At 35.4% G+C, this 25,306-nt stretch overlaps 6 protein-coding genes across 11 annotated transcripts; 3 read left to right on the top strand and 3 right to left on the bottom strand.

Moving 5' to 3' along the window:
* The first annotated feature begins 797 nt into the window (after positions 1-797).
* On the top strand, positions 798-5,304 carry LOC108562879 (uncharacterized protein PF11_0213-like). The gene is made up of 4 exons (XM_017921376.1): positions 798-1,886; positions 1,947-3,398; positions 3,460-5,058; positions 5,114-5,304. Exons 1-4 carry the CDS (start codon positions 888-890, stop codon positions 5,249-5,251), a joined length of 4,188 nt encoding a protein of 1,395 aa, XP_017776865.1. The 5' UTR covers positions 798-887; the 3' UTR covers positions 5,252-5,304.
* A 510-nt stretch (positions 5,305-5,814) lies between these two features.
* LOC108562840 (vesicle transport through interaction with t-SNAREs homolog 1B) lies at positions 5,815-6,267 on the top strand. Its single transcript, XM_017921310.1, has one exon. The coding sequence runs from the start codon at positions 5,905-5,907 to the stop codon at positions 6,250-6,252; it is 348 nt and encodes a 115-aa protein (XP_017776799.1). The 5' UTR covers positions 5,815-5,904; the 3' UTR covers positions 6,253-6,267.
* LOC108562839 (RNA-binding protein pno1) lies at positions 6,255-7,209 on the bottom strand. Its single transcript, XM_017921309.1, has 2 exons — positions 6,735-7,209; positions 6,255-6,674 (listed from the first exon to the last, which is right to left on the bottom strand). Exons 1-2 carry the CDS (start codon positions 7,065-7,067, stop codon positions 6,330-6,332), a joined length of 678 nt encoding a protein of 225 aa, XP_017776798.1. The 5' UTR covers positions 7,068-7,209; the 3' UTR covers positions 6,255-6,329.
* Positions 7,210-9,572: 2,363 nt separating this feature from the next.
* LOC108562849 (F-box only protein 11) lies at positions 9,573-17,529 on the bottom strand. Of its 2 annotated transcripts, none has more exons than XM_017921327.1 (9): positions 17,162-17,529; positions 14,043-14,351; positions 13,826-13,976; positions 13,169-13,379; positions 12,927-13,101; positions 12,643-12,867; positions 12,333-12,577; positions 11,011-12,266; positions 9,573-10,793 (listed from the first exon to the last, which is right to left on the bottom strand). In XM_017921327.1, the coding sequence occupies exons 1-9, from the start codon at positions 17,256-17,258 to the stop codon at positions 10,664-10,666; spliced, it is 2,799 nt and encodes a 932-aa protein (XP_017776816.1). In that variant the 5' UTR covers positions 17,259-17,529; the 3' UTR covers positions 9,573-10,663. The 2 variants fall into 2 exon arrangements, with proteins under 2 accessions (XP_017776816.1, XP_017776817.1); XM_017921328.1 differs by having other exon boundaries at positions 14,043-14,348; positions 17,162-17,527.
* Positions 17,471-20,008, top strand: LOC108562852 (CAAX prenyl protease 2). 2 transcript variants are annotated; one of them, XM_017921334.1, is made up of 6 exons: positions 17,471-17,613; positions 18,601-18,706; positions 18,767-18,905; positions 18,959-19,126; positions 19,180-19,248; positions 19,302-20,008. In XM_017921334.1, exons 1-6 carry the CDS (start codon positions 17,495-17,497, stop codon positions 19,550-19,552), a joined length of 852 nt encoding a protein of 283 aa, XP_017776823.1. In that variant the 5' UTR covers positions 17,471-17,494; the 3' UTR covers positions 19,553-20,008. The 2 variants fall into 2 exon arrangements, with proteins under 2 accessions (XP_017776823.1, XP_017776824.1); XM_017921335.1 differs by lacking the exon at positions 17,471-17,613 and adding an exon at positions 18,452-18,544 and having other exon boundaries at positions 19,302-20,005.
* A 205-nt stretch (positions 20,009-20,213) lies between these two features.
* On the bottom strand, positions 20,214-25,278 carry LOC108562851 (BTB/POZ domain-containing protein KCTD3). 4 transcript variants are annotated; one of them, XM_017921331.1, is made up of 12 exons: positions 25,071-25,277; positions 24,623-24,936; positions 23,897-24,346; positions 23,756-23,849; positions 23,521-23,705; positions 23,260-23,463; positions 23,057-23,173; positions 22,518-22,538; positions 21,420-21,559; positions 21,067-21,350; positions 20,822-21,003; positions 20,571-20,764 (listed from the first exon to the last, which is right to left on the bottom strand). In XM_017921331.1, exons 1-12 carry the CDS (start codon positions 25,127-25,129, stop codon positions 20,571-20,573), a joined length of 2,244 nt encoding a protein of 747 aa, XP_017776820.1. In that variant the 5' UTR covers positions 25,130-25,277. The 4 variants fall into 4 exon arrangements, with proteins under 4 accessions (XP_017776819.1, XP_017776818.1, XP_017776821.1 ...); XM_017921332.1 differs by lacking the exon at positions 22,518-22,538 and having other exon boundaries at positions 20,215-20,764; positions 25,071-25,276; XM_017921330.1 differs by lacking the exon at positions 22,518-22,538 and having other exon boundaries at positions 20,214-20,764; positions 23,260-23,705; positions 23,756-23,843; positions 25,071-25,278.
* Between the last annotated feature and the right edge of the window lie 28 nt (positions 25,279-25,306).

A 25,306-nucleotide genomic window follows, 5' to 3' on the forward strand; every position in this document is an offset into this window, starting at 1 on the left:
TAACGATAGATTAGGACGAGGACTCGTTCGATTCTGCTCTATGCTTCTATTATCCTTCCTATTAGTATAAATCGAATTTACCGACCTCATTTCTATCCTATTACTATCCTTCCGACGTCACCAGTACTACCCTGGACACTTCTCCGAAATACAGACATTAATTTCCCATTATTTTTAAATATAATTATTGATTCATGATGTTTATAAAACAATAATACAATATTGTTATTCTAATTTACTATCTAATTAAGCAAAGCTAACATGAGTCATCAAAATAAACAACATTTGATTTAATAATAATCGCAACATCAAATTTCAAATATGTATAATAATTTAGATACAACCAACAGTTACTTGATAATTTTGCTTATTTATTCCATTGTTTGTTAATATTATTCTGAATAAACTTTCCCATTATTTATAACTTAATATGTACTATATATAAACTGTTTACATCAAAAGGAAGATCAGCAGATGTTGTTAGGTGCAACATCTGTTATATCCATGACATTACTGCAATTAATGCATTCAAGAAATGCATATGTAGATCATATGCAAGGCTAATGCGAGTAACAATTAGTTAATTGCTTTGCTAAATTAAGCATTTAATTGCCTGTTGATACTATGATTATTTAAAAGGAATTTTCTTACACACATATCACTATTTGTTTATAGTTGTTATAGCTATTTCTTCTGTTTTAATTTATTTTTACTAATATGATTAAATTATTATTAACAATGAATACCCCTTATTGTAGTCTACCAAACGAACGTCTGACGTCATTCTACAAATTTTAAATAAACACAAGGTTATGTTTTTAATAAGTTGATCGAAGTTGATTGTGATTGTTTGTTTACTTGCTTTCCATTAAAGTTAATAGAAGAATATGCAGGTCTCAAGTGATAATGGTAGGAAGAGAATCAATTTCGATGTTGTCCCTATCAATGCAGTAAAGGGCAAGAAACGCAAGGTGAGTGTATCCAGCACTGATTCGAGCAGTGATTCTTCCACCTTAAACAAAGCAAGCATTTCAAAGAAAGTGAAATGCAAGAAAAGGAAAATGGATTTCTCTATTCCGAATATATTGGGCATGGACTGCCAAACCACACCAAAATGTCGTCCGAAGAGGGACTACCATGAAATTGAAGATATTTTATCCGAGTGCGAAATGGAGCTAAAATCAAAAACTGACAAACTAAATAAGTCTCTTCCATCAAAATTAAGCAAACCATTGAAAGCACCAAGGAAATCAAAGTTTGCCATCATTGAAACATCTGATTCTGATGTTAGTGCGAATGTTAAGACACAAAAGTCTAATATTTGTGGTGAAACAGTGCAAGGAACAAAGGAAATATTGCCAGAAATAGATAAACAAATTCCAAGTACATCATCCAAAAAGAAGAGTAACAAAAATAAGAAAGAAGATTTTCAGAATCTGCTGAAATTAATTGAAAATGATTTTTCAAAAGAACCAAACTATGAATCTGATAAATCTACAAGCAAAAGAAAACGCTCAATCAGTATTAATGAATTAAAGGATTTGTTATCAGAAGATATAGCTAGTGATATTCCTAAGAGAATTAATAAGGAAACAAATGCAGGTGCATTGACTAATAGTGAAAAACCAATAAAAGGTAAGAAAAAGAAAAGTTTTAATAAAAGCATTGAAAATAATGCTGAGCAAAGAGCAACAATTACCAAAGATGAAAATCTCATAAATATAATAGATATGGTAACAGTGAATCAAAAAGATCATCCTGCAAACAAATCTGTGAAAGATAACAAAAGTCTGAGGAAGGTAAATGAGGAATTAGCAATAAATCCTAAAGAACAAGTTGATGCTAATATCTTGGTTATTAAACAATCTAAAGGATCAACAAATACAGTAAGTATTAAAAAGGCTATTGTGAGTTAATTCAATAACTTTTTTTTTTAATTATTACAGAAACGAGAAAATCCAAAGCGTACTTTAAAAAAATCGTCGAAAGAAAAGGAAGAAAACGAAAATGTTATTAGCTTGGATTTATTAACTAATGGTTTGAAATTGGAGAAAGATAATTCACCTAATGATGACCGAAAACACGAGAAGAAAAAAACATCCAAAGCAATTATTTGTCCAAAGGAATTAATGTCGTCAAAAGAATCTATTAATACAAATAGAGACAATACAAGGAAGGATGATGAGGAATTAACCAATGCCAAAGAACATGATGATAGTAATATATTGAGGATTAAGGAATCTCCAGAATCTGAATTGTCAAATTCTGATGAAAATTTGCAAGAAGCAAATTTAACAAAAGGCAATGTTAACAAAAAACGTAAAAAGATACAATTATCGAAACGTAGTAATATAATGGATAACAAGGAATTAAATGTGTTGGATTCATCAACCTCACCAATCAACCAGAAAAAAAGTGTTGAAGAAACAATAACGTCTCTAAATGAAAGTATGAATATTAAAATTGAGGAGTGTATAAATGAGCAAGATATTCACCATGAATTTATGATAAAGCAATCTCCACAAGCATCTGAATCAGAAATGGACAATGGTAATTGTACTGACAATGAAGATGAACAATTGCTGGAAATAAGATCTACAGTTGACCTGAAACAATTCACGAGAAATACTGTGCTGTGTTTGAATGATATTAATAGTGATAGTGAATGTATTGCACAAAATGATAATAATATCTTATCGCAACAAACGGCAAATAAAATAACAGAGGAAACACGATCAGCAATACCGACAGAAACATGTAAAAATGTCAGTATTGCAAATGTTAAGACACTACAAAAGTCTAATATTTCTGGTGAAACAGCTCAAGGAGTACAGGAAATATTGCCAGGAATAGATAAACAAATTCCAAGTACATCATCCAAAAATAAGGCAAGCAAAAGGAAGAGTAACAAAAATAAGAAAGAAGATTTTCAGAATCTTCTGAAATTAATTGAGAATGATTTTTCAAAAGAACCAAACTATGAATCTGATAAATCTACAAGCAAAAGAAAACGCTCAATCAGTATTAACGAATTAAAGGATTTGTTATACGAAGATATAGCTAGTGATAATCCTAAGAGAATTAATAAGGAACCAAATGCAGGTGCATTGACTGATAGTGAAAAACGAACAAAAGGTAAGAAAAAGAAAAGTTTTAATAAAAGCATTGAAAATAATGCTGAGCAAAGAGCAACAACTACCAATGATGAAAATATCATAAATATAATAGATGTGGTAACAGTGAATCAAAAAGATCATCCTGCAGACAAATCTGTGAAAGGTAACAAAAGTCTGAGGAAAGTAAATGAGGAATTAGCAATAAATCCTAAAGAACAAGTTGATGGTAATATATTGGTTATTAAAGAATCTACAGGATCTGTGAAACAAACAACAAATACTGTAAGTATTATAAAAGCTATTGTTTCATAATTCAATAACATTTTTATTTTAATTATTTCAGAAACGAGAAAATCCAAAGCGTGCTTTTAAAAAATCGTCGACAGAAAAGGAAGAACACGAAAATGTTATTAACTTGGATTTATTAACTAATGGTTTGAAATTGGAGAAAGATAATTCACCTAATGGTGACAGAAAACACGTGAAGAAGAAAGCATCCACAATAATAATTTGTCCAAATGAATTAATGTCGTCAAAAGAATCTATTAATACAAATAGAGAGAAAACAAGAACGGATGATGAGGAATTAACCAAAGACAACAAACGTAAAAAGAAACAAATATCGAAAGGTAACAATATAATGGATAACAAGGAATTAAATGTGTTGGATTCATCAACCTTACCAATCAACCAGAAAAAAAGTGTTGAAGAAACAATAAGGTCTCTAAATGAAAGTATGAATATTAAAATGGAGGAGTGTATAAATGAGCAAGATGTTCACCATGAATTTATGATAAAACAATCTCCACAAGCATCTGAATCAGAAATGGATAATGGTAATTGTACTGATAATGAAGATGAACAATTGCTGGCAATAAGATCACCAACAGTTGACCTGAAACAATTCACGAGAAATACTGTCCTTTGTTTTAATGAAATTAATAGTGATAGTGAATTTATCGCACAAAATGATAATATCTTATCGCAACAAACCGCAAATAAAATAACAGAGGAAACACGATCAGCAGTCCCGACAGAATCATGTAAAACTTCAGAGTGTAAAAAGAATGTAGTAGAAATTTTTAAAAAACCGCGTTTAGCAGAGACAATTGAACATAATAATGCAGATGTTGAGCAACAATTGCCAATTAATGATATGCAAATGAGTTTTTCCGATGACGAGCTTAACAACTCCTTGGTAATAAAAAGTTTCAATAGGAAAAACTATTTGAAGACCAAAAAGCGAAGAGTGAGCGTTTCGAGACACGATGAAGTGATTAGTTCGAAATTAAATTTAAATAATACAATAATGTCAAGTAGTATTCACTTTGATCCGGTCAATGATGCTGCGCAAACCTCAACACAAAATACCAAACTCGATGTATTGAGTAGCATTAAGATGGACAGTGCAAAACCAGGATCAAGTAAGAATGATATGATGTCGTCAGATGAGGATGAAGAAACAAATGACGGCGCCTTCAAAGAAATGTTGAAAATTGAAATAACAACAAACGAAGTTTTGCCACCATCTGAGGTAAATGATGTACATGATAAACTAGTATGTGAAAGCGTTATAAAAGATAAAAATCAATCTGAATTGGAGAATAAATTTTCGGCTTTGGATAGTATATATGAGGATTGCGTGCAATCTTTGAAAAAATGCAAAACAGAGATAAAGGGTAAAAGCAAAAGAAAACTATTGTACCTTGGTAAGCAGGACTTATCTCGAGTTCTCAAAAACGAGCAAAGTAAACTCGTAAAGAATGCCGAGAGAGGTTGCAGACCGAAGCGTAATATAAAGAATATCGGTTTCGATACACAGAAGATGATAACGGAAGCTGTAAGAATGGCCATACTGAAAAAGGATTGGGATAGCATCCCGTATTTGTTGTCTCATGCAATGGAAATGGGAAACAATTATTTCTCTGGATATATTTCGGAGGTAAATATTTTGCAATTAAACATAAATTTTGTATTAACATCGCTTTTCTTTACAGACGCTGATGATGTACTTGATGGTGCGCAGGAATGAAGGAAACAATGAAGAATTGCTGGAGGAATGCAAGAAATTGATGTTCAGGAAAAGGACTGAAAAAGATAAAATTTCAGAATTGATGATGCATCTGGACGAATAACAAAATCTTATATTATGTTAAATACAGATTGTTCAAAATTATTTTCATTTGAAAGATGCTTTTATTTATGTTGACAGGAATTCGTTTTGGTTGTATATTCTCTATTATTTTGTTATTTCAAATATATATTCTATTATATTTACAAATAATTTTTATTTAATTCGAATTGATTTTATTTTTTAATTCCACCCCAGAAGTAGGGATATACAAAATATCCAACAAACCGATAAAAATCTTATATCTACTTATTACTACTGGTACCTTTATAACAATTCATATAACATTTTACTAACTTATCCGAGACCTTCCATATTGTGATAAGAATCGCTAGGTCTCAGTTCGTGAAGAGTTTCTATATGTTTTTTGAGTTGCATATGTGTATTTAATTTTATTTAGTACTTGATATGGCATTGACTGGGTACATGCACCCCGTTGTGCGAGCTAAGTTACATACATCCACTCCTTTTCAGAGTGAAAGAACCAGAACATCTGAGATAGTAGAAGTATGCAACTTAGTTCGCATAGCGGGATGCATGTAGCCAGTCAATGTCATAAAAAAATATATTATATTGGCAACACTTATCAGAAATAAACAATTGAAGTAAATAGTATATAGAAAAAAAGTGATTGAAATTAATTAAGAAAGATTCACTATGTACAGTGGACATGATAATTGGGATGAAGATAATAGGCAGACATTGCTTGAGGGCAAGAGGATTTTGGAAAGGACTGGTGAGAGCTTAGCTAGATCGAATCAAATAGCTATTGAAACTGAAACAATTGGCACTGAAGTTGTAACTGAGTTGGGTAGCCAAAGGGAAACACTACTCAGAGCAAAAGACAGACTGACCAATGCCGATGATCAACTTGATAACACAAGGAGGATTTTGAAAAAGATGGGGAGAAATGTAATCTATAACAAATTGGTTTTGGTAATGATAATACTATTGGAACTTGGGATTCTGATAGCTGTGTCATATATGAAATTCATCAAAAAATAATGTTATGTACTTAAACTAAAATATATTTTATTACATTTACTTTTAAATAAAAAATATGTATTATCTAAATCTATTGGTTATAATCTGTCTGAAACTCTAGCAGCAACGTTCCTAAGTTGTCCATAAACCTTGGATGGAGGAGATCCCATAATTAGATTACAGACAGCCCTCCTTGCCAAAGCAATGTTCTGGAAACTGCCTAGAATATGAATTTTGCTGTCGGCCAAAACTATCCTAGTCTTGGTCACATTCTCGATGGTGAATTTGGTCCTGCCACCTTTACCAGCCAAACGTCCAATCGCGCGAGAGTTGTGATCACCCTGCAGAGTTTTCACATCTTTGATTTCAAATGATTCTATAAACAAATCATCCAAACGCAAAAGCGCCATAGCATCTTCCACTTCAAATCCAAGGATAAAAGCCTAAAACATATCAACAATTAATTCCATTTTCAAAACAAGAATAATTCTTTCAACAGGTACCTTAACAAAATCTGCAGCCTTTTGCAGATGTGCAATGTTTGTGGTCTCTGGACCCTCACGAATTTCAACAGATCTAGTTTTAAGGTTGAAACGCACTTGCAGTTGCAAATGCTCCACAATTGGTGTGAAGATTTTCAACCAATTCTCTTTCAATGGAGTGTATCTGTGCTTCGGGACAGGAATCTTTCTCATCTCCTTATTCTTCACGCGCTTAGCGTTTGGGGCTGTATCTACATCCATCTCGAAGTTGTCTGATTTTCTTTTGGAGCTCTTCCCTTTGATCGGCTCAAAACTATCAACATCTATGTTTACACTCGGTGCTGCTACCTCCATTTTGCTATGTTTTTGTAACTCCTTTGCACAAAATAATTCACAATGTGTATGCTTTACTAAATATTGAACACTATTTATATTGATACACGTGCTCTATGCTATGACCAGCTATGACACCAACGTCAAACTAAAGGAGGTTAGGATTTTGACTCTGAAAAAATTTCCTAGTGACAATACTTATGCAACTGTATTCACGTTGCTAACTTCATTGAAATAAGAATATTTGAAAGTTTAAAATTTGAATATATTTTACACAAAAGAAAGAAACAAGTAAATTAAAACATCTAATTAAGTATACTTGCTGTATTTTCGATGTATTAGACACATCTAGAATTAGAAATTCTGTGTATAGGACGCACCGCACAATAATATTTTGGAGGAATTTTAATTTAAATGAAAGACATGTTCTGTGCATTTTTTATGAATGTGATTTGAATTGAATTAATAACGAAATGTAGAGAAAATGTTTCGAGTCAAAATGAATATTTATTTTGTTTATATTAAAGACTGAATGATATATATGTATATATATATATAAACGAAATACAAAAATATATATGGGGATTAATTAGATAATAAACGAGTAACGTTGAAAATAATAATAAATAATGAAATATTGTTGCCATATATATATTTTTTTTTTGTTTGTTTTTGCTTGTTAAATAATGTACACAGTACAATACGGGTGCTAGCTAACTAATCCATCATTAAATGACACTGCCAGTCGTCGTTCGATCTATATAAGCCTGACATTCAATTTATTTAATTGTTGTTTCATTATTTTTATCTCTTATTCTTAAGACTTACTGTTAAAAACTTAAGTTTAGAATTAGTATTAATAGAAAAAGGACATTATTTTACAGTTAATTTGATATACATAGTCATATCAGTCGTAATAGTCCAGAAGAATTCCCGTTTTGCAGTCTTCAAAAGCGACGAAAACGAAACGGAAATTGAAAACAATAAAAAGTACACAAACGGAAATCGTGAAAAACAAAATATTAATGATATAAAAGTACAGAACAATCATATACACACACAAATATGGAAAACATCATCGAAGTGCATCAAAATATCGAGAAAATCCAACGAAATCAAGATAGAAAACCGGGTAGAGAAAAACAAAAAAAAAAAGATTACACTTACGACGTTATTCAATCAAATAATAATTAATTAAGCTAGAATAATAACTATTATTTTTTATTACTACCTACGAAATCCTATAAATGTTAGCTAGATTATCATCTTTTCCGCGATTTCTCATCTCGAAATGTGTTTTTTTCCTCCATAAATTATTAGTTATTATTATAATATAGAGTATATGGCACCTGTTTTTTTTTTTTAATTTTTAATTCAATCATCCATTTCTTGTTTCAGTTCATTCATTTCTTTTTTCTTTAGTCCTTACTGCTCTCTATCGCATTTCCACGGCCACCTCATTCATTAAACTTGTTCCATCAATATAGAATATAAACAGAGCAAAAATATGCCTTTGAATTTGTAAATATCATATTATTTTTGTTTTCTTTTGTTCGCACCCTCTGATCATTATATAATTTGTGTTTTTTTCTTCTTCTTCCCGACAATGCCTTCATTATTATTAAACATGTTTAAATCGCATTTATCATTTATATTTTTTTGTTTTCTCTAATATATATGTACAAAGTATATATACCACACATTTACATAATTCTTTTTTTTTTTTTCAATTTGATAACCATTACAATTGAAATTCCTATATATATAAGTATATATAATGTTCATATTAAAAAGCAGGAACTTTGGATTCCTGCCCTCTCCAAACCACAAGTAATTAAAGATAATTAAACAATAAAATAACACAAAAAAAAATCGTTTGAAAATCAAATTAATATTAAAAAAAAACAAACAAAATACTGATATTTTCCTCAAATTTTCTCTTTCTTTTCCATGACAAATTTCACCAAAGAACTAGTTAACTTAATCGATTAAGAACATAAAATACAATCTCAACTATCACACGCTAGTATATTCAACCACTAAATGTATTTACAAACTACTTCGTTCCTTCCAACGGAATACGGAACGAAAGAAAAGAAAAAAACAAACAAACAAAAAAACATAATTAATTTCATCGATTTAGAGAAGCTAAACGTGAACGGATTTCTTTTTTTTAATACGCAAGTTTGATTTGGAGACGAAAATAATAATTGTTTTGTTCGTTCTTTTCTTTTGCACTTCCAACTCTCCTCCTCCTCCCTCCAAAACCACCCTTTTTTCACAATGCGCAATCGGTTCGTGGATCCCTAAATAATTAGATAAACTAAAAATAAATAAGATTATAAAAAAATACAATTCACTTAATTTTTTAACAAATGTAGTTATTGATAAAAATATAATTAATTAGCGCCAAATCTGGCTCGTTGCAAACTTAAATAATTATAATAATGATGATGATATTAAAGGAAACAAAAAATATCTATACAAGTTGTGTAATAATCGTTAGTAAAAAAAAGTAATTGTACATTGGCGTATTGTATATAATATTTATATATAATGTTTTACAATTGCAACGATTGGTTATTGTGCAAAACGGATGTGTGAGCGAAGCCCAACGAATTTTTGCGTTGCAATAAAATGCAAGTGTTGAAATGGAGCTGGGCGAGCGAAAATCGTCAAACGAAACAAACTTATCAATATTGAAATTTTAGACTTGATTCGATGAACTTCGCGGCACTCCGACGCACCTCATTCATCACATTTACTCCAACGGCATATAAGAATGCGCAAGAAGATCACACTTTCGTGCAGATCTTCAAGACGAAATTACTCAGGCATACACACAATGAGATTCAATAATAATAATTTTAACCGCCTCTGAAAAATATAATTTTTCATTTAGAAGTAGCTGTGCAATGAGAGGAATCCCGTATTTCTATTGTAGCAAAATTAAACAAATGCAATTGGAGTTCTTTTTTTCGATTAGAAACAACAAATTTTGTTCCTTTAGTCTGATCTGCCTGCCTCTGGTTTGTTGGATCAGCATTTACTATTAATTTGATTCTGGAAGCCTGCATTTGATTGTCCACATATAAAACGTATGCCCAAAATGTAGAAAAAAAAAAACAAATTAAAATAAACAGAAAAGAAAATCAGTCGTGTAATGTATCGTTAATTATATTATTATAATTATTATTATTATTTTTATATTGCATACTACGATCTTCTGCAAAGCATACGCAAGTCACCCTAAACATCTCGCACGTCTACTTAAAATATTAAGAGAGAAATAATGACAGACACTACGATCACAACGTAAGTAAAGTGTTTCCATCGTGTAAAAAATGAAATTGTCCCTTCTCTTCACGTGAAGCACTGATCAAAACCCACTTCAAAACAAAATCACACTCACAATTTCATATATAAACCTGTTTTTTTTTTCCTCTTTTTTTTGGATATAGATAGTTATAGATATAAATAACTTTATGTAATAGACGTCAACTTTTAAACACTTGGTTACCAGCTGCAATCCGTAAAAATTGGTGTAACTTGAAATATAATATATATATATTATATATATATAAATAGCTTTGTGTTGGGTTTGGTGTGTCTTAATACTAATTCACCATGAGCGTGTGCGATTCCATCGGGGCTGCAGAATCGTAAAGTGTGTCGGTATCTTGGGTTGGTTCACCTTGCAACTGACATTGGTTTGTTAATGTCCCAGCGCCGCAATCACAGAAAAATCTTAAACAACGAAACAAACAAAAATTAATGAAAAATTCAGTCAGAAAGTTTCGTTCAAAATAATACCGTAAAATCTCGAGTATAAATTGTACTCATTTCAAAGCCAGTTAATGTTTTAATCTTTGGTCAATCCAATGTTATAAAATGAATATGAAAATAATTTAAACTATTTAAATATCGATCGGGGTTTTAAATGCTTAAAAATGTAGCCTGTTACCTGTCGTGTCTAATAAACTCGACGTCATGTCCGGCATGGCAAGTCTTAATGCAGTTGACGCAGATTGCGTTGCGATCTGTCGTGTTGCACGTCTGACATCGGTAGAAATCGTGCATGGGAAATGATGTATAACTAGATATCTTATACAGGCATTGCCCGTTTGCGACAGCCTTTTCCACTGCGTCTTGATTATTGAAAATCTTGTTACCTCGGACGATGGGCTGCACTCCGCTGGCCAAGCACAAACCTCCGAAACGATTATTGAAAATCTGGTTGAACTCGAGGGTGGCCGTAGCATTATTGGTGATCTCTACTCCAGCGGCGAGACCGTCGAAGATTCTGTTTCGCTTCAGGATGGGATGGCTCTGTGTGGAGATGAGCACACCTGCTTGCGCGTTTCTGAAGATATCGTTCTCCTCGAGGATGCCCTTGCCGCCATTGAAAATGCATATACCGCCGTCCCTTCCATCGAAGATCTTGTTACGCTTCAGCGTTGGATTGGAATCGGTTTTGATCCAGACTCCGGCCATAGCGTTGTCGAAGATCTCGTTCTGCTCCAGCAGACCGAGGCCGCCGTTGTAGACGAGAACACCTCCATTCTGGCCTCCCCAGATCTTGTTACCGCGGATGACCGGATTGCTGCCAGTTCGGATCTGTACGCCCGAGTATAGATGGTTAAAAATATCGTTATCCTCTAGCTTTCCGTGTCCGTTGTCGTAGAAGTAGACGCCCACTTGCTTTCCGGAATGAATTCTGTTACGTCGCAGGACCGGAGTACTACCCGTCGTGATCCATACTCCAGCAAGAGTATTTGCGTACACTTCGTTCTCTTCAATAAGGCCTTGCCCTTTCTCGTGTACGTAAATTCCACCGTGCTGACCATGGTGGATCTTGTTGTGTCGCACAATAGGATCACTGTTGGTGCGTATCTGGATACCAGCCAGCGCGTTTCCATAGATGTTATTGTGCTCGATCAGACCACGACCTTCACCGAATATGTAGACACCACCCTGGTGACCATTGTAGATCTCGTTACGCCTGATCGTCGGATTGCTGTTCGATGTGATCCACACTCCGGCGAAGTTGTTTGAATGAATCTTGTTGTCGATGAATTGTCCAAGCCCATTTTCATGCACGTAAATACCTCCCGTCTGCCCATGATGAATCTCGCAGTGCGCCACAGTCGGATTTGCCCCCGCCTTCACCTCGAATCCAGCAATTCGATTATTGTGAATATCGTTCGCTTCAAAATAGCCCTAATTTGCAAAAAAAAAAAATGCATTAGTAAAATCATGAAGTAGCAGTTGATGATCTTGGATTACCAGGCCGTTATCGAAGGTAAATATACCAACATCGCGTCCATGGTGAATGTGGTTCCGCCGCATTATAGGATTGGCATAGTTTTTCACCCAAATCCCAGCTAGAGCGTTGCGGCTAATCTCGTTATCCTCGTAGGTTCCCTGCGCGTAATCAGTTACGTAAAGACCTACGTTCTCGCAGTCCGATATACCGCAGTGTCGGATGACGGGATTCGCACCAACTCCGCTAACGCAGACAGCGGCGCCCACTAAATAATATAATACAATTTAATATGTATCATACTCTTCAAAGTATATACTTGTCTCAACTCACCTACAGACGTGCTTCTGATGATGCAGTGATCGATTGTGGGGCTGCAGTTTTCAAAGACCTCCAAACAGTAATATTTATGATGTGGCACCGTAGATGTAACGTCCGGTGAGAACTTCAATGTTAGATGACCTGCGTATGCTTGTTTTGCCCCTTGGACGAACATCAGTGTCGATTCGGATTCGCGCTCCAATATAACGGATTCCGCGACGTTCCCCGGGGCTGCGCCTTTTTCCAGAACAATCGACACTTTAGTACAAATTGGCTGCCTCCGTGATTTGACCTACCGATCAGTGAAATGTCCGAGTCAATTACCAGTACTTCACCGCGATACGTCCCGGCGTGCAAGAATATAAGAGCCCCTTGATTGGTGGGTTCGGAAGAATGGGTATTGGTGCATGTACCTGAATAATTAGTACCGCTTGTTGCGGCGCTTCGCTCATCTGCATAATCTAAAGCTCCCTGCAAATTGACAATTACATAAATAAGCACAGGGGTAGTTAAAGAATACAAAACAGGTAGAACTTACTTGAACCGAATTAAAATAACATAAATTGCGTCCTTTGAAAGTCAGATCCTGGTAGCCGGGTCTGACGTGGATACCACGATACAGTTGTCGGAAGGACTCCTTCCAAGGGTTGGCCAGATCCGATTCTTCGGGGCTGACGAACTCGAAACGGCACGGAGCCGAATTGAACAATGGCAAGTCATACTCGTATACGCTCTGATATAAACGTTTCCTGTAATCACAAATTAACATTACATATTTATTAAATCAAATTTTACCAAATTTGTTACTTTTGTTATACGTAGATAATGTTTAAAATCGTAATTTATAGAAATTTATTTGTTTAAATTTTCACCATTTTTCACATTTTTTAATGTTATATATAACACAAAAACTTACATATTTTATGATTGCCTCAGGATCTATCTATAACTACTGTTAAGTAATGTTAATTAATGATCGAGATATGGCAATATTTTTAACGCATTTACGTTCTATTTAATTATTCGATAACCAATTAGATTATCCAATATGCAAAATTTAAAACAAAACAATAATCGTTCCAATTTTAGATAATGGAAAAAATAAATATGTATTTCTATAGCAGGTTTTTGCTTCAGGTACCCATATCGGACTTGTCCATTTTAGTGATTGCATGTATTTCGAAGAGAAACTCACCAAATTTCAGTGTCATTTGCAATCGCCTGGAATCGCTTGCACACTTGACTGACCCTGCATAAATCCAACTCGAGGAGGTAATTGAATATCGTGAGCAATACTTCATCGGGAAGTTCGTACTGCAAGTAGTGTGCAGCTGTGGCGGTGCAATCTGCAAATATTTAATATAGAGCTTAGTCAAAGTCATCGATGATGATAATGATGGTGATTTGCATACTTTCGTACGAGGTGGAGAAGGTCCGACGGGGCCTCTTCCTTGCTGGTAACATCGTGGAGGCGTAGCAAACCTGAGCGGGGGCCGTGGGCGTGGCTGGAGAAGTCGGCGAACCGGCAGTCGCGGCGCTGGTACTGGGACCGCCCTCGTGATGGGACGGCGACTTGCGACGAAGATCGTATGGCGAATGGTGGGCGGGCACTGTGCTGCTGCTGGTGCTCGGCGCCATCGCCGACGAGGAGCCACTGGCCGGCGCCAACGGCGCTGGAATGTTCTGGTTCGGGATCGGACACGACGGTTCACATGGTTCTGCTGGCAACAAACCAAAAATAGCTTTAGACAACATCTTTACAAACGATCTACATGATAATTAATTATCATCGTATCACTATTATTGAATGAAATAAAAAATAAATTTGAATAAACATAAATAATTCAATAATCAGCAATTCCCATCATCGTTACTGACAGTATAATACGTTTCAAATAAAATACTAAAGATTTTCAAAGACACCTACAGTTATACTTTTACACACAATGTGGAAGGAACAGTTATTTTTTTAACGATATTAACCAAAATTTGTATGAGTCGTAACGAAAATACGGATCTTGGCTGTCTATCAAATGAGTATGCCGTACGATTTTAAATCCCCGCCGATTCACAAAAGCAACGTAACACGTTCTTCTGGAATGCTTCAATGACACGAGATTCTAACTGTAAAGCACCCAAAGCATATTCAGTAAACGCGAAACTTTTAGAATTGAGCACATGACATTAATTAGAAACAAGTTTGTCTGAAGAGATAACACAGTAAACATATTGTACAATTACATGAAATTTTATATATTTATCATTCAGATAATTATAAATATGTTAATTATTAGAATATTTGAATAATTCTGATGATTTCTCATTGTAAGCAAATGCTGTGAAAATACACAAACAAATATGTTTTTTCACAAATCAAAACATTATTTCATATATTTGTGTTGCAATTTTTGAAATTAAAGTTTTTCTTGCAATAATTTAATTAACTTTTCATTTGATTTCACACGTTATTTATAAAGTCATGATTCTACTACACAGAAATAAAACATACAATAGTTAAGAAATCAACTGTTTATCTGCAATAAACATTTAAGCTCATGTAATTATGTAATGTAATCCCATATATGAGTTTGTTGACAAAATTGATTTAAAAAAAAATATGGTAACTGTTGCTAAAATAGCATGATTTGTCACCTGAATAAGATTCAAATGAAATATAAAAAAACATAGAATGAAAACTGTTGAACGGAGCAATCAATACATGGCAACTCCTGCGCCTGAGACTTTCTGTGACTAACTAACTTTTTTTCGTGTTTACATTTTATATCAGAAATCTATATGCATTTTTTTCAAAATCCATAATACACACAATCAATACAATAATAAACGATTTATCAATAATTATTTTTACCTTAAAAAGAAGATAATAATTATTAATTGTAATTCTAATACACTATACATAATGGATGCAGTAAATAAACAAATATATACGTTATCTGAAGGGTGAATGACCTGAGCAAGATATGAGGAGAGGAGAGGAGTAATAGTTACTTAGGGATTTGCTAAAGAACTTGTCGTTGGAGAATCCAATAAAAAAAAAATAATGTGTCTGTTCCTAAATAAGTGATAAGCTACACTGAAAAAAAAATCAATGTCAATAACAACACTTGTGCTTATCATTTTCTTGTTTGTCTGTGAGTCGTTATGCAACTAGAAGAAACTGAAAAAAAGCAGTAGCAAAATCTTCTAAAATAGCAAACATAAACAATCTCTTTTCAAATTGTAAATTTATATAAACATGTTGATTCTGATGAATATTAGCCATTCATAGTTATTGTGTGCATAATCTTTATGCATCTTATATAAATATTGAGACACTTGTAAAATATTGCAATTGTGATTCTTTATAAAACAAACATCGTATATTTAAATGATGGCAATAAGACTGGTAGTCAGTGGTAAAAGCAAGCAGGACCTGAATTTGTATTATCATGCTTTTAAACAGAAACTCAAAGTAATTAGTTTGAAGTTTTATTTGCAAATTCCGAAACATAATTGACGTGTTTCAATGCCAACCATATCAAAATCTGTTTACATTTTTTTTCTGAAAGTGATAAATTTCGACAGTAAACAAGCAGGGAAAGAAAAACTTGTTCTAGATCGAATGTTTACAATGCCCAAAATAGACACGAAGGCAAAAATGTGCTTGAACCAGTCTGGGGGCAATCGCTAAGAAATCACTAATTATTATTCCATGATGGCTTGACACTGTTTAGTCACCATTGTTTTGTTTGCTTGCATCGATGTTGTGTATATTTATTAACTTTGGTAGACGGAATAATTGAAATTTAGTGTGTTTAAATCTTTTCAAGGAATACGTTGACAAATGGTGTACTGAAAGATAGATAGTTGAATGTGTCAAGATCCACCATTGTTGTTTGTTTGTTATTGTTTATTTATGTCTGAGGGAAAGGAATTGAAAGATTTAGGTAAGGGAGATAGGTAATGTGATATAATTAGAACGAGTTTAGTCATTTAAATATGCATGGGAACGGTTGCAGCTTGTATGGATTGGCGTGGTGGTTTTGTTTATTTGGTTTGTTCCATCTGACAAGAGACAACATCCGTCAAAAATTGAAGCAAATGAGAGGAATTAAGGATGGTCCCTTTAAAGGGGGGAATAAGGAGGAGGAATAGTTAAGAGTAAAAAAAAAGAAGTAGTCAGAAGCATCGAGAACGGGATTCGGAATTATCGATATTTCGTCATGGAAATGTTTGGGGATGATTGTATATGAGTAATATGATGGGAGTGTATGGATATGTGGAATCCATTCAACCGACTATCCATCCGTTTGGGTCGAGAGGGCATAATTAAATTGATGTGTGTTGGATGAATGCGAGACGGAGAGGAGAGAGGACGTTACGTGAAATATGTCCTGTACGAGTGGGCCGATGATGATGATGTCCTCGAAGGGTGCTATGCCTCTGTTCGTTTGTTTTTTTTACTTGTTGGGGGGATGCGATGGATTTTTTACGGATAACAATGTTCTTCCATCGGTGGTGTTCTACTTACCAGAGGTTGTTCTCGAAGGTGTGGGTATCCTGTTGGCACCTTTCCTTCGGGACCTCCTCACGCACGACCTGGAGGCGGTGAAGGAAGCGCTCGGCATCTTTGGAGACCGCTCGCAACCCGGGGTGCAGAGGGGGGTGCCACAATCCGAAACAATGGGGACAGCAGAGTGGAGTATATACTATGCAGCACTGGCGACGGCCATTTTCACTCAACACCGCACGAACAATTGAATGTGTCCAGAGAGACGAAACCTCCCGGGCCAATAACAGTACCACATCGGCGGTCACGTGACCGTTATAATGTCAGAAACACAGAGGATCAGTCTGAATCGGAATGGAGCGGCCGGACGGATTGAATGAGATTTCGGGCTGCACCCTGGCCATCGGCTCCTGCCTCCTTCATTCGCTCGTCTACATAGCCAGCTTCTACGTATGGAACTATCAACACGGCAGGTACGGATACCGACCCTTTTTTCTTTACCAACTATACTTTACTATTCAATCTCTCTCCTTTACCCGATACCCAAATCAAACTCATTCCATTCACACCACCGCCGCGACAAATGGCCAACAGAATATTCTCCCCCAAATCTCTATCTGTCCTTCTCCAGCTCGATCGTCCTTTCTCTCTCGCACCTCTGCATGGATTTGATCCTTGTCTTCTGCTCACGTACACTCCGGCAACGTCGCCTTCTGCAACTGTCACGATGCGCTACCAACCGCCGAACCACCCAATAACCAGTTTTTCAACAATTGTTATTGTACATCATCCTCACGTTGCTCCAACCATAATTTACATACACCCATGAGTCTCATCTCTAATTAATGCAATCACCTGCGATACCTTCTAACGATCCTCTCAACTATCGATTCCTCTATCAATGCCAACGTGAACAATCATTGTTTGACATATCAAAACTTTGAATTTCATAAATATACATTATATTCACACATATTCTATCTATCCTATATTCTTATATGATTTTTACAAGTTTGCAAATTCATTTAATTTATTTAACACATTTGAATTAAATCTGTTACCGTTTTCCACTTCAACAGTTAACATATGTTAACAACGAGAGTCGAAAGAACGGTTGTTGATATTTAAAGTTTTAATTAAAAGAAAACGACGACTCGTTGAAATTTCCCACCTACTTTGTTGTATTAAATTTATTTATTAGCGTAATTTGCTGGTGTAACTGTGAAGAGGCGTCTTCGCATTTTCTATTGAAATGTTAATTATACTAATAAAACATTATTCCAGGCGAATAATAAAATTTAAAATAAAACAATTGGAATGGACTGCAGTGGCATAATCATGCGTTGTCTTGTAATTAGATGTGCAAACTTTCGCCGGATCGGATGGCGAAAATACTTGCAAAATGTAATATTATATAAAACGATCACGAACAATCATTAATTTGTAATTTTCTGTTACAGAAATCATGCGGACAGCATCCGAAAGCGCTTTATAAGCGTCTTCGTGATGCTGTTTATATCGCCGATATTTTTATATTTATCATTAAATAAAGACATCTTGGAGAAGGTATGAACAATGAACATCTTTGCGATATTTAAAGCTTAATGTATCTTCCTCAATTTGCAGAAATCGTTTTGGACTGTGCTTGGATTTCGATCCGAGGGTCTTCTGCAGGCCTTCGTCATGCCGCTCTTCCTCACGATGATCTTGCACTTGGGACCTTTGGCATTGCTCGTGCACAACGGACTGTTGAAACTGTACACTGGTAACACCGATAATAATGTTTGGCAAAATTGCTGAAATTGAACGAAATTTCAGAACCGATGTATTGGGTGAATAACGTCAAGGATTTGATCTGGTTGAGGAGTCAGATCGTCGCGCCTATCTCCGAAGAGTTCAGCTTTAGGTCGTGCATGCTTCCTGTCCTTCTGCAGTGTTTCTCACCAATTAAAGCTGTCTTTATATGTCCTATATTCTTCGGTGCAGGTACTGATATTCTAGGCGTTTCTCAAACATCTCTGAATCATGTTCTGTTTTAGCGCATTTCCACCATCTTCTGGAGAAACTTAAGAACAATGTTCCAGTAAAATTTGCAGTCATAGAGTCATGTAAAAATGTGCTAGATATCATTTGTAACCATTATTAACTCGTATATTTTCAGGTGTGCAATTTATCTACACCACCATTTTTGGAGTATACTCAGCCTATCTGTTCTACCGCACCGGTCATTTCATCTCCATTTTCATAGCTCACTCCTTCTGTAATCACATGGGAGTGCCTGATTTCGAGGAGTTCATGAGGTATAAAGGCACCGAGAAGTACGTTATTGGCTCTCTGTTCGTCATTGGCTTGGTGAGCTGGTGTTTCCTTTTAAACCCATTGACTGAACCTAAATGGTATTACAATGATTGAAATTAAAATCACTCATTTCTAGTCCCATCATCCTCCCATCATTTCAATTGAATTAACGTATCCAGAGAAAAAAAAACAAACAATTTTGCTCATTTTAATTTCTAGTTCAAATTATTGAAAGTACAAACACGTATTTATTTAAAAAAAAAAAACATATAACCAATTTGTCTTCCCTTCGTAGAATATAAAAGTTCGTTGTTGTTGTTGTGCACTACATATTTCCTTTATTAAGGAAATTTGTTATTGGTTTCTCATTGGGCAAGTCTTGCGGAATGTTGATCTCATAGGAAACAACAATGTCTGTCTTGCAATAACACTTTCGTCCATGTTAACTTTAAAAACGTTTTATAACTGTTACCCCTTTAATCAGTCGGCGATTTTCGTCTATTGCCGTCGTTTAATATACACAGGTGTTCATTAAATAAAGTAATTCGTGAATAAACCGTTTGTTTCGTTGCCTCTCCTTCCTGTTAAACATTTGAAAAAAGGTAGCAGAAATATATTTCACCTAAGTTGTATGTAACAAAAATATTTAATTAAGTTAAATAATGCAGTATAAAACGAAATAGAACAATTCATTAAAATAACCAAGAAAAACATAGTAATAGGTAACATTATTTTTCGTTAATATACATTATACGCATGCATTTTGTTTACTGTATTGTAAATGTAATATAATATGCATGTAAAGGTAGAAATAATTGAAATAAGTTAAACTTAAATTTAATTTGATTGGGTTCATCTAACTGTTTCAAAGATATATAGAAAGCTGGTATTTCGATGTACCTGGATGATCTTGTAATATTATAATTACGTTTTGAGTCAGTATGAATTGATGCGTTGATTTACTATGAATCACATAAATATCTGATGACTTATGAATTATACAGGTTATATATAATAATAAAAATAATTAAGGTGGCTACTTACTTTTCGCCAATGTAACAAGGTAAACATACTAATCCATTAATTATTCCAAACAACGAAATCAATTGGCAATATACTTTTGACTTTGACTTCAGTTGGAACTGGATGACCTATCGCTGTCTTGCATTTGATTGAGAAAGGCGATGTTGCTCGACTTCAAACGAGCGGCGGCGGCCAATGAAGGCGACGGCGACATGCACGGCGTAGAACATAGGCTGTTGCTGAGATCGCATTGGTCCAGTAGCCTAAGCAGCTCTTCCGGGGTGGGACCACCGCTTGTCATATCTAAATAATGATAATGAGTTGCGCGGATCAAGAATGGAGTTAATTGTCGACACGTACCTGCATCAGTCTTGTAAGCTGGATCTAGGGCCGTGGTAAGGTCCCACATCTGAATTGATCCATTCATGTGACCTGTGAAGATGAATCTCCGTGGTCGTGATCCCATGCGGCTAGAGGCTTCGCATTCGTGCACACAGAAAGCGGTCACACTGCTCCCATCCACAGCTTTTATTACGCAAACCCTGAAGAGATAGAGAGGATTATGATCATGGGAATTGGGAATAAAAAAAGGAGATGAGTGGTACCTTTTGCCGTTGCTGGCCAACCTGACGTACAGCTGATCGTTATCTGGTACTACCTTCTGCACGAAAACCTGCTCGTCGTCCTGCTCTCCGAACGGGCCGCAGTCGTTAACGGTCGCATGACTGATGCACGGCTCCACCGCCTCCAAGGAAACGATCTTGAATGAGGCCTCGGGAGTGGAACCGGGTTGCGTCGAAATCATCCCTCGAAATCGGGTAACCCTCCAACTTCTCACGTGGTTGTATTCACAGCAAACAGAGACCAAATACTTCTCCGACAACGTTACCTGAATAAACAATAATTTATTATATTCTTACGTTTTTTCAGGTCAATCGGTCAGTTATGATATTATTACCTTAGTTACGGGGCTTTGATGCACAGTGAACGTCTGGAAGAGCTGTGGTCCATGACCTACGGTTTCCGGATGCTGGACGATTACACGGACGGAGCCAGAGCGGGTGCCGTACGCTATCTCGATCCAATTCCCACACAAATCTGCTCCACATACACACAAAACGGATATTGAATCAAAACACATTATTTTGTATCAGTACAATCAGCAGTATTACAAGTATTCGAGTGGATCTAAAGTCTGCGGTAACTAGATCTAGGATGATCAAATGGTGGGATGATGTGTATGTGTGTGTTAATAGTGTTTGTGTTTGCAAGAAGCGAATATGAAGCAAAACCAAGAGTGAAATGGGCGGGAGGAGTTGAACGTTAATTTAGGCTGCAACTTAAATTATAGCCAAGCGATTTCTATTGGCTCCCACGACGAAAGACCACCTTATGGCTATAGCGTATTATGCAAGTGGTCTTCTTGCACTGGCGACCAGCGAAACCACAAAGGAAATATAGAAAGTCTACCTTATATACATACACAAAAATACAGTGTCATTCAAAAGTGGAGAAATATTTAAAGTTACATAAAAATAATACAATATAAACTATGTTTGAAAAACTTAAAAATGTCTTGTTTTTATCACGTTTATTCAAAGCAAGGCTATGGCTAAAATTATATCTCAAAATGCATTTGAGGTATATAAAATAACTAAGACGAAGTTCTACTTTAATTCTCCACGTTATTTCCATGCAATGCATTTGTACTGTAAATAGTTACATGCACCTTAAAAATATAACAGAAAATGTAATTGTTTCTCCACATTTGAAGTGAACTGTACAATTTTATATTTAAATATCCTTAAAATTGAAACAAAAAAGTTATTATGGCAAACGATAAGTAAAATAAATAGAAATAACAAATATTTCGTTTTTAATTCTTCGTTTTATGTACGTCAGTTTAGATTTGTATGTGACATGGTAATTAGTTTATCTGGTTCAATGTTATTATATATATATATATATAATTTTTATGTTGGTTTTCAATGTACAATAAGAAAATAGGTCAAATAATAAAATTTGTGGTTTATAAAAGCGTCAAACGGTGTCATACCTTCGCGGCCCCTCTCCGAAGCTGGCATGAAACACAAGGCCGCAGTTTTTTTACAGAGAAATAAGAGAAACACAAAAGTAAAGGGAGGAACAATCCGAAATTAACGTGACTGTAACAGTAATGATGATATGTTTGATCACTCGCTCACTAAAGATTACAGTTCAAGAAACATCGAGTAAATAAAAGAAATAAAACAACACCTAGAAGCAACAGTATTGACGAACGCAGAATTGCCGAGTTCTTTACAAACCTTTGAGTTAATGCAATAATGCTATAAATTCGCGATGGAGTTAAAGAAGATGAAGTGAAGAAATATTAATGCTAAAGACAATTCTGCGCTCGATTGATTAAGTATCTACAATATATAATGATGATGTATCCACTTAGAAAATGATGTGCTTTACGTTGATAAATATATAAATGAAAGACTACCAGTTTGAATATAAATGGACAGTAAGTAAGATCGCTACTGACTTTTAGTGATTCAGATAATACATGATACCTATGATACGTTCTTTAGTAAATGTGAAAAGACTTACTGGTTTTTGGAGTCAAGTAGACGGATATCGCTGTGACAGGATCGCAGTTGGGGTCTCTGTACAGTTCCGTAACCAGCAGATCATTGTCTTTCATCCTCAAAGGGAATTTCTGCATATCTATAATTTATGAGCATAATGAACTGATGATTGAATATATCTTCTTGATTAGGTAATAGCAGATGCGAATTGCGAGTATTATTTACCGATGTAATAGATACAACCGTTGTTGCAACCGAGCAGCAGGAAGGAACCTGCGGTGTCGAAGGACGAAATCGGCACAACATCCTGCGTCTGCCAATGCTGCGTCATGGCATGCCAAACGCCGAGTTTACCCGACGGTGACAAAGCCACTAGTTGGCTACCAATGAAGAACAGATATTCCACCCTGACGTGCAGATTGAAAGTTCCTGAAAAATATAAATCTTTAACATCTTTTACTCTTGAAAGATTATTAATAATCTTACCAACGTTAGTTCTTGAACCATCTTCAGACACTCCCCACAGTCTAATCTGACTCCCATATGAAATTGCAACCATTTTCGTAGCTTCTCCGCCTGTGCCCATTTTGGCATTGATCGCGATTCTCTCGATGCAGCTATCAATATGGGGACTAGTGAACACCTGCTGCCATCCACTTGAATCCTTTAATCTAATACAAACGAATTACACTAAAGAACAATTACACACCAATATGCAAACCTATAGCAAACTACGAAATGTGCGTAAGCAACGACAATCCAGTTGTGGTGGGCTTTAATAATTTGCACTCTCAATGGGTCGGTCCATGCTGTTGCTATAAATAATAATCAGTGGTTGTTTCACCATAACAAATGATATTACCGCTAGTCCCAAAAACCAGTCCCAAATCATTCCGGATGAGTTTATTTAAATCCGCTGAAGAGTTCCGCGCATGGCGCAGATCCAATGATGCAGCTCGCGAGTGTCCTGTTGCAGATGGTACTCTACTTGACAGTCCTCTCAAATCTTGAGAACTTCTGCTGCAACTCCCAGAAATTCCCATACGCATTTCCAGAGATGAGTTCCTCGAATGACCTGGTTGACGACTTTGAATGAAATTACCGTTCAAAACTTGTGGAGCCACCAGAGGCGCCGAAATAGGTGGACATTGCGAGGAGCTCGTTGATGGCGTCACCTCAACACCAGCCTCCAAATTAGCATTACTTCCTTGCATTGCTGATACTTCAGAAGTTCTAACATGTCTGTTATGCACTCCAGTTGTCTCTATGTTTGATCTGTTTTCTGATGCAGAAGAATCTTGTAATGGTATATCTGCAATAGATAATAAATATTATTGTCTTTATATAATGCAGCGTTTTCCAAACTGTGAGGCGCGCCTCCCTGGGAAGGCGTGGACTAGTCTAAGGGGAGGCGCGAATATTAGTCGCAGTGAGCAATTTTCCAAATATCTGCTATAGTTTTATGTCTTTTATGAAATGGAGGGGGGAGGGGAGGTGCCAAATGATTACATACTTTTGAGGAAGGTGTAGTAACATCAAGTTTGTAAACCTATATAAGTGGTTATGTATAGAAATAAATGAAACTTACTAGGTGGAGGTAGACATCCATAAAACAAGACATCACCACAAGTAGAATGTGTCATTTCCTCACAGAGCATTAGCCTCTTGACAAGTGGAGCAATGCCATAATATTCAGCCTCATGCCGCAATGTCCTCAAGTCAATATTCTTTAAAGATATTTCTCTGGTGCGCAGATAATTCAATATAACTGAAAAAATCTTTGGATCCCTATCAATGAAGATTGCTCCCTTGTCATCCCGCAGGCTCGATATTCGGCCACTCAAAAGTGCAGTGAAAAAAGTATCCGGGATCCATGTCAGGGTCTGCTTAGATGTTGTGAAACTGCAGAATTAGAGCATATTGACAATTACAGTAAGGTGTGAGAAGTGAAAGTTGATATTATATATATATAGATCTCTCATATTAAATGCAATTATATTTTGTGAAATTATTGATTTGTACAAATAATGCAATACCTTTTTCCTCCAACGTTTAAATGCAATATATCACCGCTAAAGTTCTGATGAAACGCCATTTCTGAACAATCGGTGGATACAATCTTGAAGGTATTCTGGATGCCTTCAAAGCACTTAATTAATTAAGCATTAAGTCGTTTGTTTTCTTTCATTTGTTTACACATATTGTAACTGTGACATTTTCTTTATGATGTTTATGATGCACCGCACTGTTTATTGTTCTACCTATGACAAGC

This window comes from Nicrophorus vespilloides, unplaced genomic scaffold (assembly GCF_001412225.1).
Source record: "Nicrophorus vespilloides isolate i.1.1-1 unplaced genomic scaffold, Nicve_v1.0, whole genome shotgun sequence".
Classification (NCBI taxonomy): Eukaryota; Metazoa; Arthropoda; class Insecta; order Coleoptera; family Silphidae; genus Nicrophorus; species Nicrophorus vespilloides.

Coding starts and splice junctions, on each gene's coding strand:
- LOC108562879 (XM_017921376.1), top strand. CDS start 888: ATGCAGGTCTCAAGTGATAATGGTAGGAAGAGAATCAATTTCGATGTT. Junction 1,887..1,946: donor CTAAAGGATCAACAAATACA/GTAAGTATTAAA, acceptor TAATTATTACAG/AAACGAGAAAATCCAAAGCG. Junction 5,059..5,113: donor TCTCTGGATATATTTCGGAG/GTAAATATTTTG, acceptor TTTTCTTTACAG/ACGCTGATGATGTACTTGAT.
- LOC108562840 (XM_017921310.1), top strand. CDS start 5,905: ATGTACAGTGGACATGATAATTGGGATGAAGATAATAGGCAGACATTG.
- LOC108562839 (XM_017921309.1), bottom strand. CDS start 7,067: ATGGAGGTAGCAGCACCGAGTGTAAACATAGATGTTGATAGTTTTGAG. Junction 6,675..6,734: donor AGGCTGCAGATTTTGTTAAG/GTACCTGTTGAA, acceptor GATATGTTTTAG/GCTTTTATCCTTGGATTTGA.
- LOC108562849 (XM_017921327.1), bottom strand. CDS start 17,258: ATGCCGAGCGCTTCCTTCACCGCCTCCAGGTCGTGCGTGAGGAGGTCC. Junction 13,977..14,042: donor CTTCTCCACCTCGTACGAAA/GTATGCAAATCA, acceptor AAATATTTGCAG/ATTGCACCGCCACAGCTGCA. Junction 13,380..13,825: donor GCAAATGACACTGAAATTTG/GTGAGTTTCTCT, acceptor TTGTGATTACAG/GAAACGTTTATATCAGAGCG.
- LOC108562852 (XM_017921334.1), top strand. CDS start 17,495: ATGGAGCGGCCGGACGGATTGAATGAGATTTCGGGCTGCACCCTGGCC. Junction 17,614..18,600: donor TGGAACTATCAACACGGCAG/GTACGGATACCG, acceptor TTTCTGTTACAG/AAATCATGCGGACAGCATCC. Junction 19,127..19,179: donor TCCTATATTCTTCGGTGCAG/GTACTGATATTC, acceptor GTTCTGTTTTAG/CGCATTTCCACCATCTTCTG.
- LOC108562851 (XM_017921329.1), bottom strand. CDS start 25,129: ATGGCGTTTCATCAGAACTTTAGCGGTGATATATTGCATTTAAACGTT. Junction 23,174..23,259: donor CGGTTGTATCTATTACATCG/GTAAATAATACT, acceptor CATAAATTATAG/ATATGCAGAAATTCCCTTTG. Junction 21,560..23,056: donor CTACTTGACTCCAAAAACCA/GTAAGTCTTTTC, acceptor TATGTGGAGCAG/ATTTGTGTGGGAATTGGATC.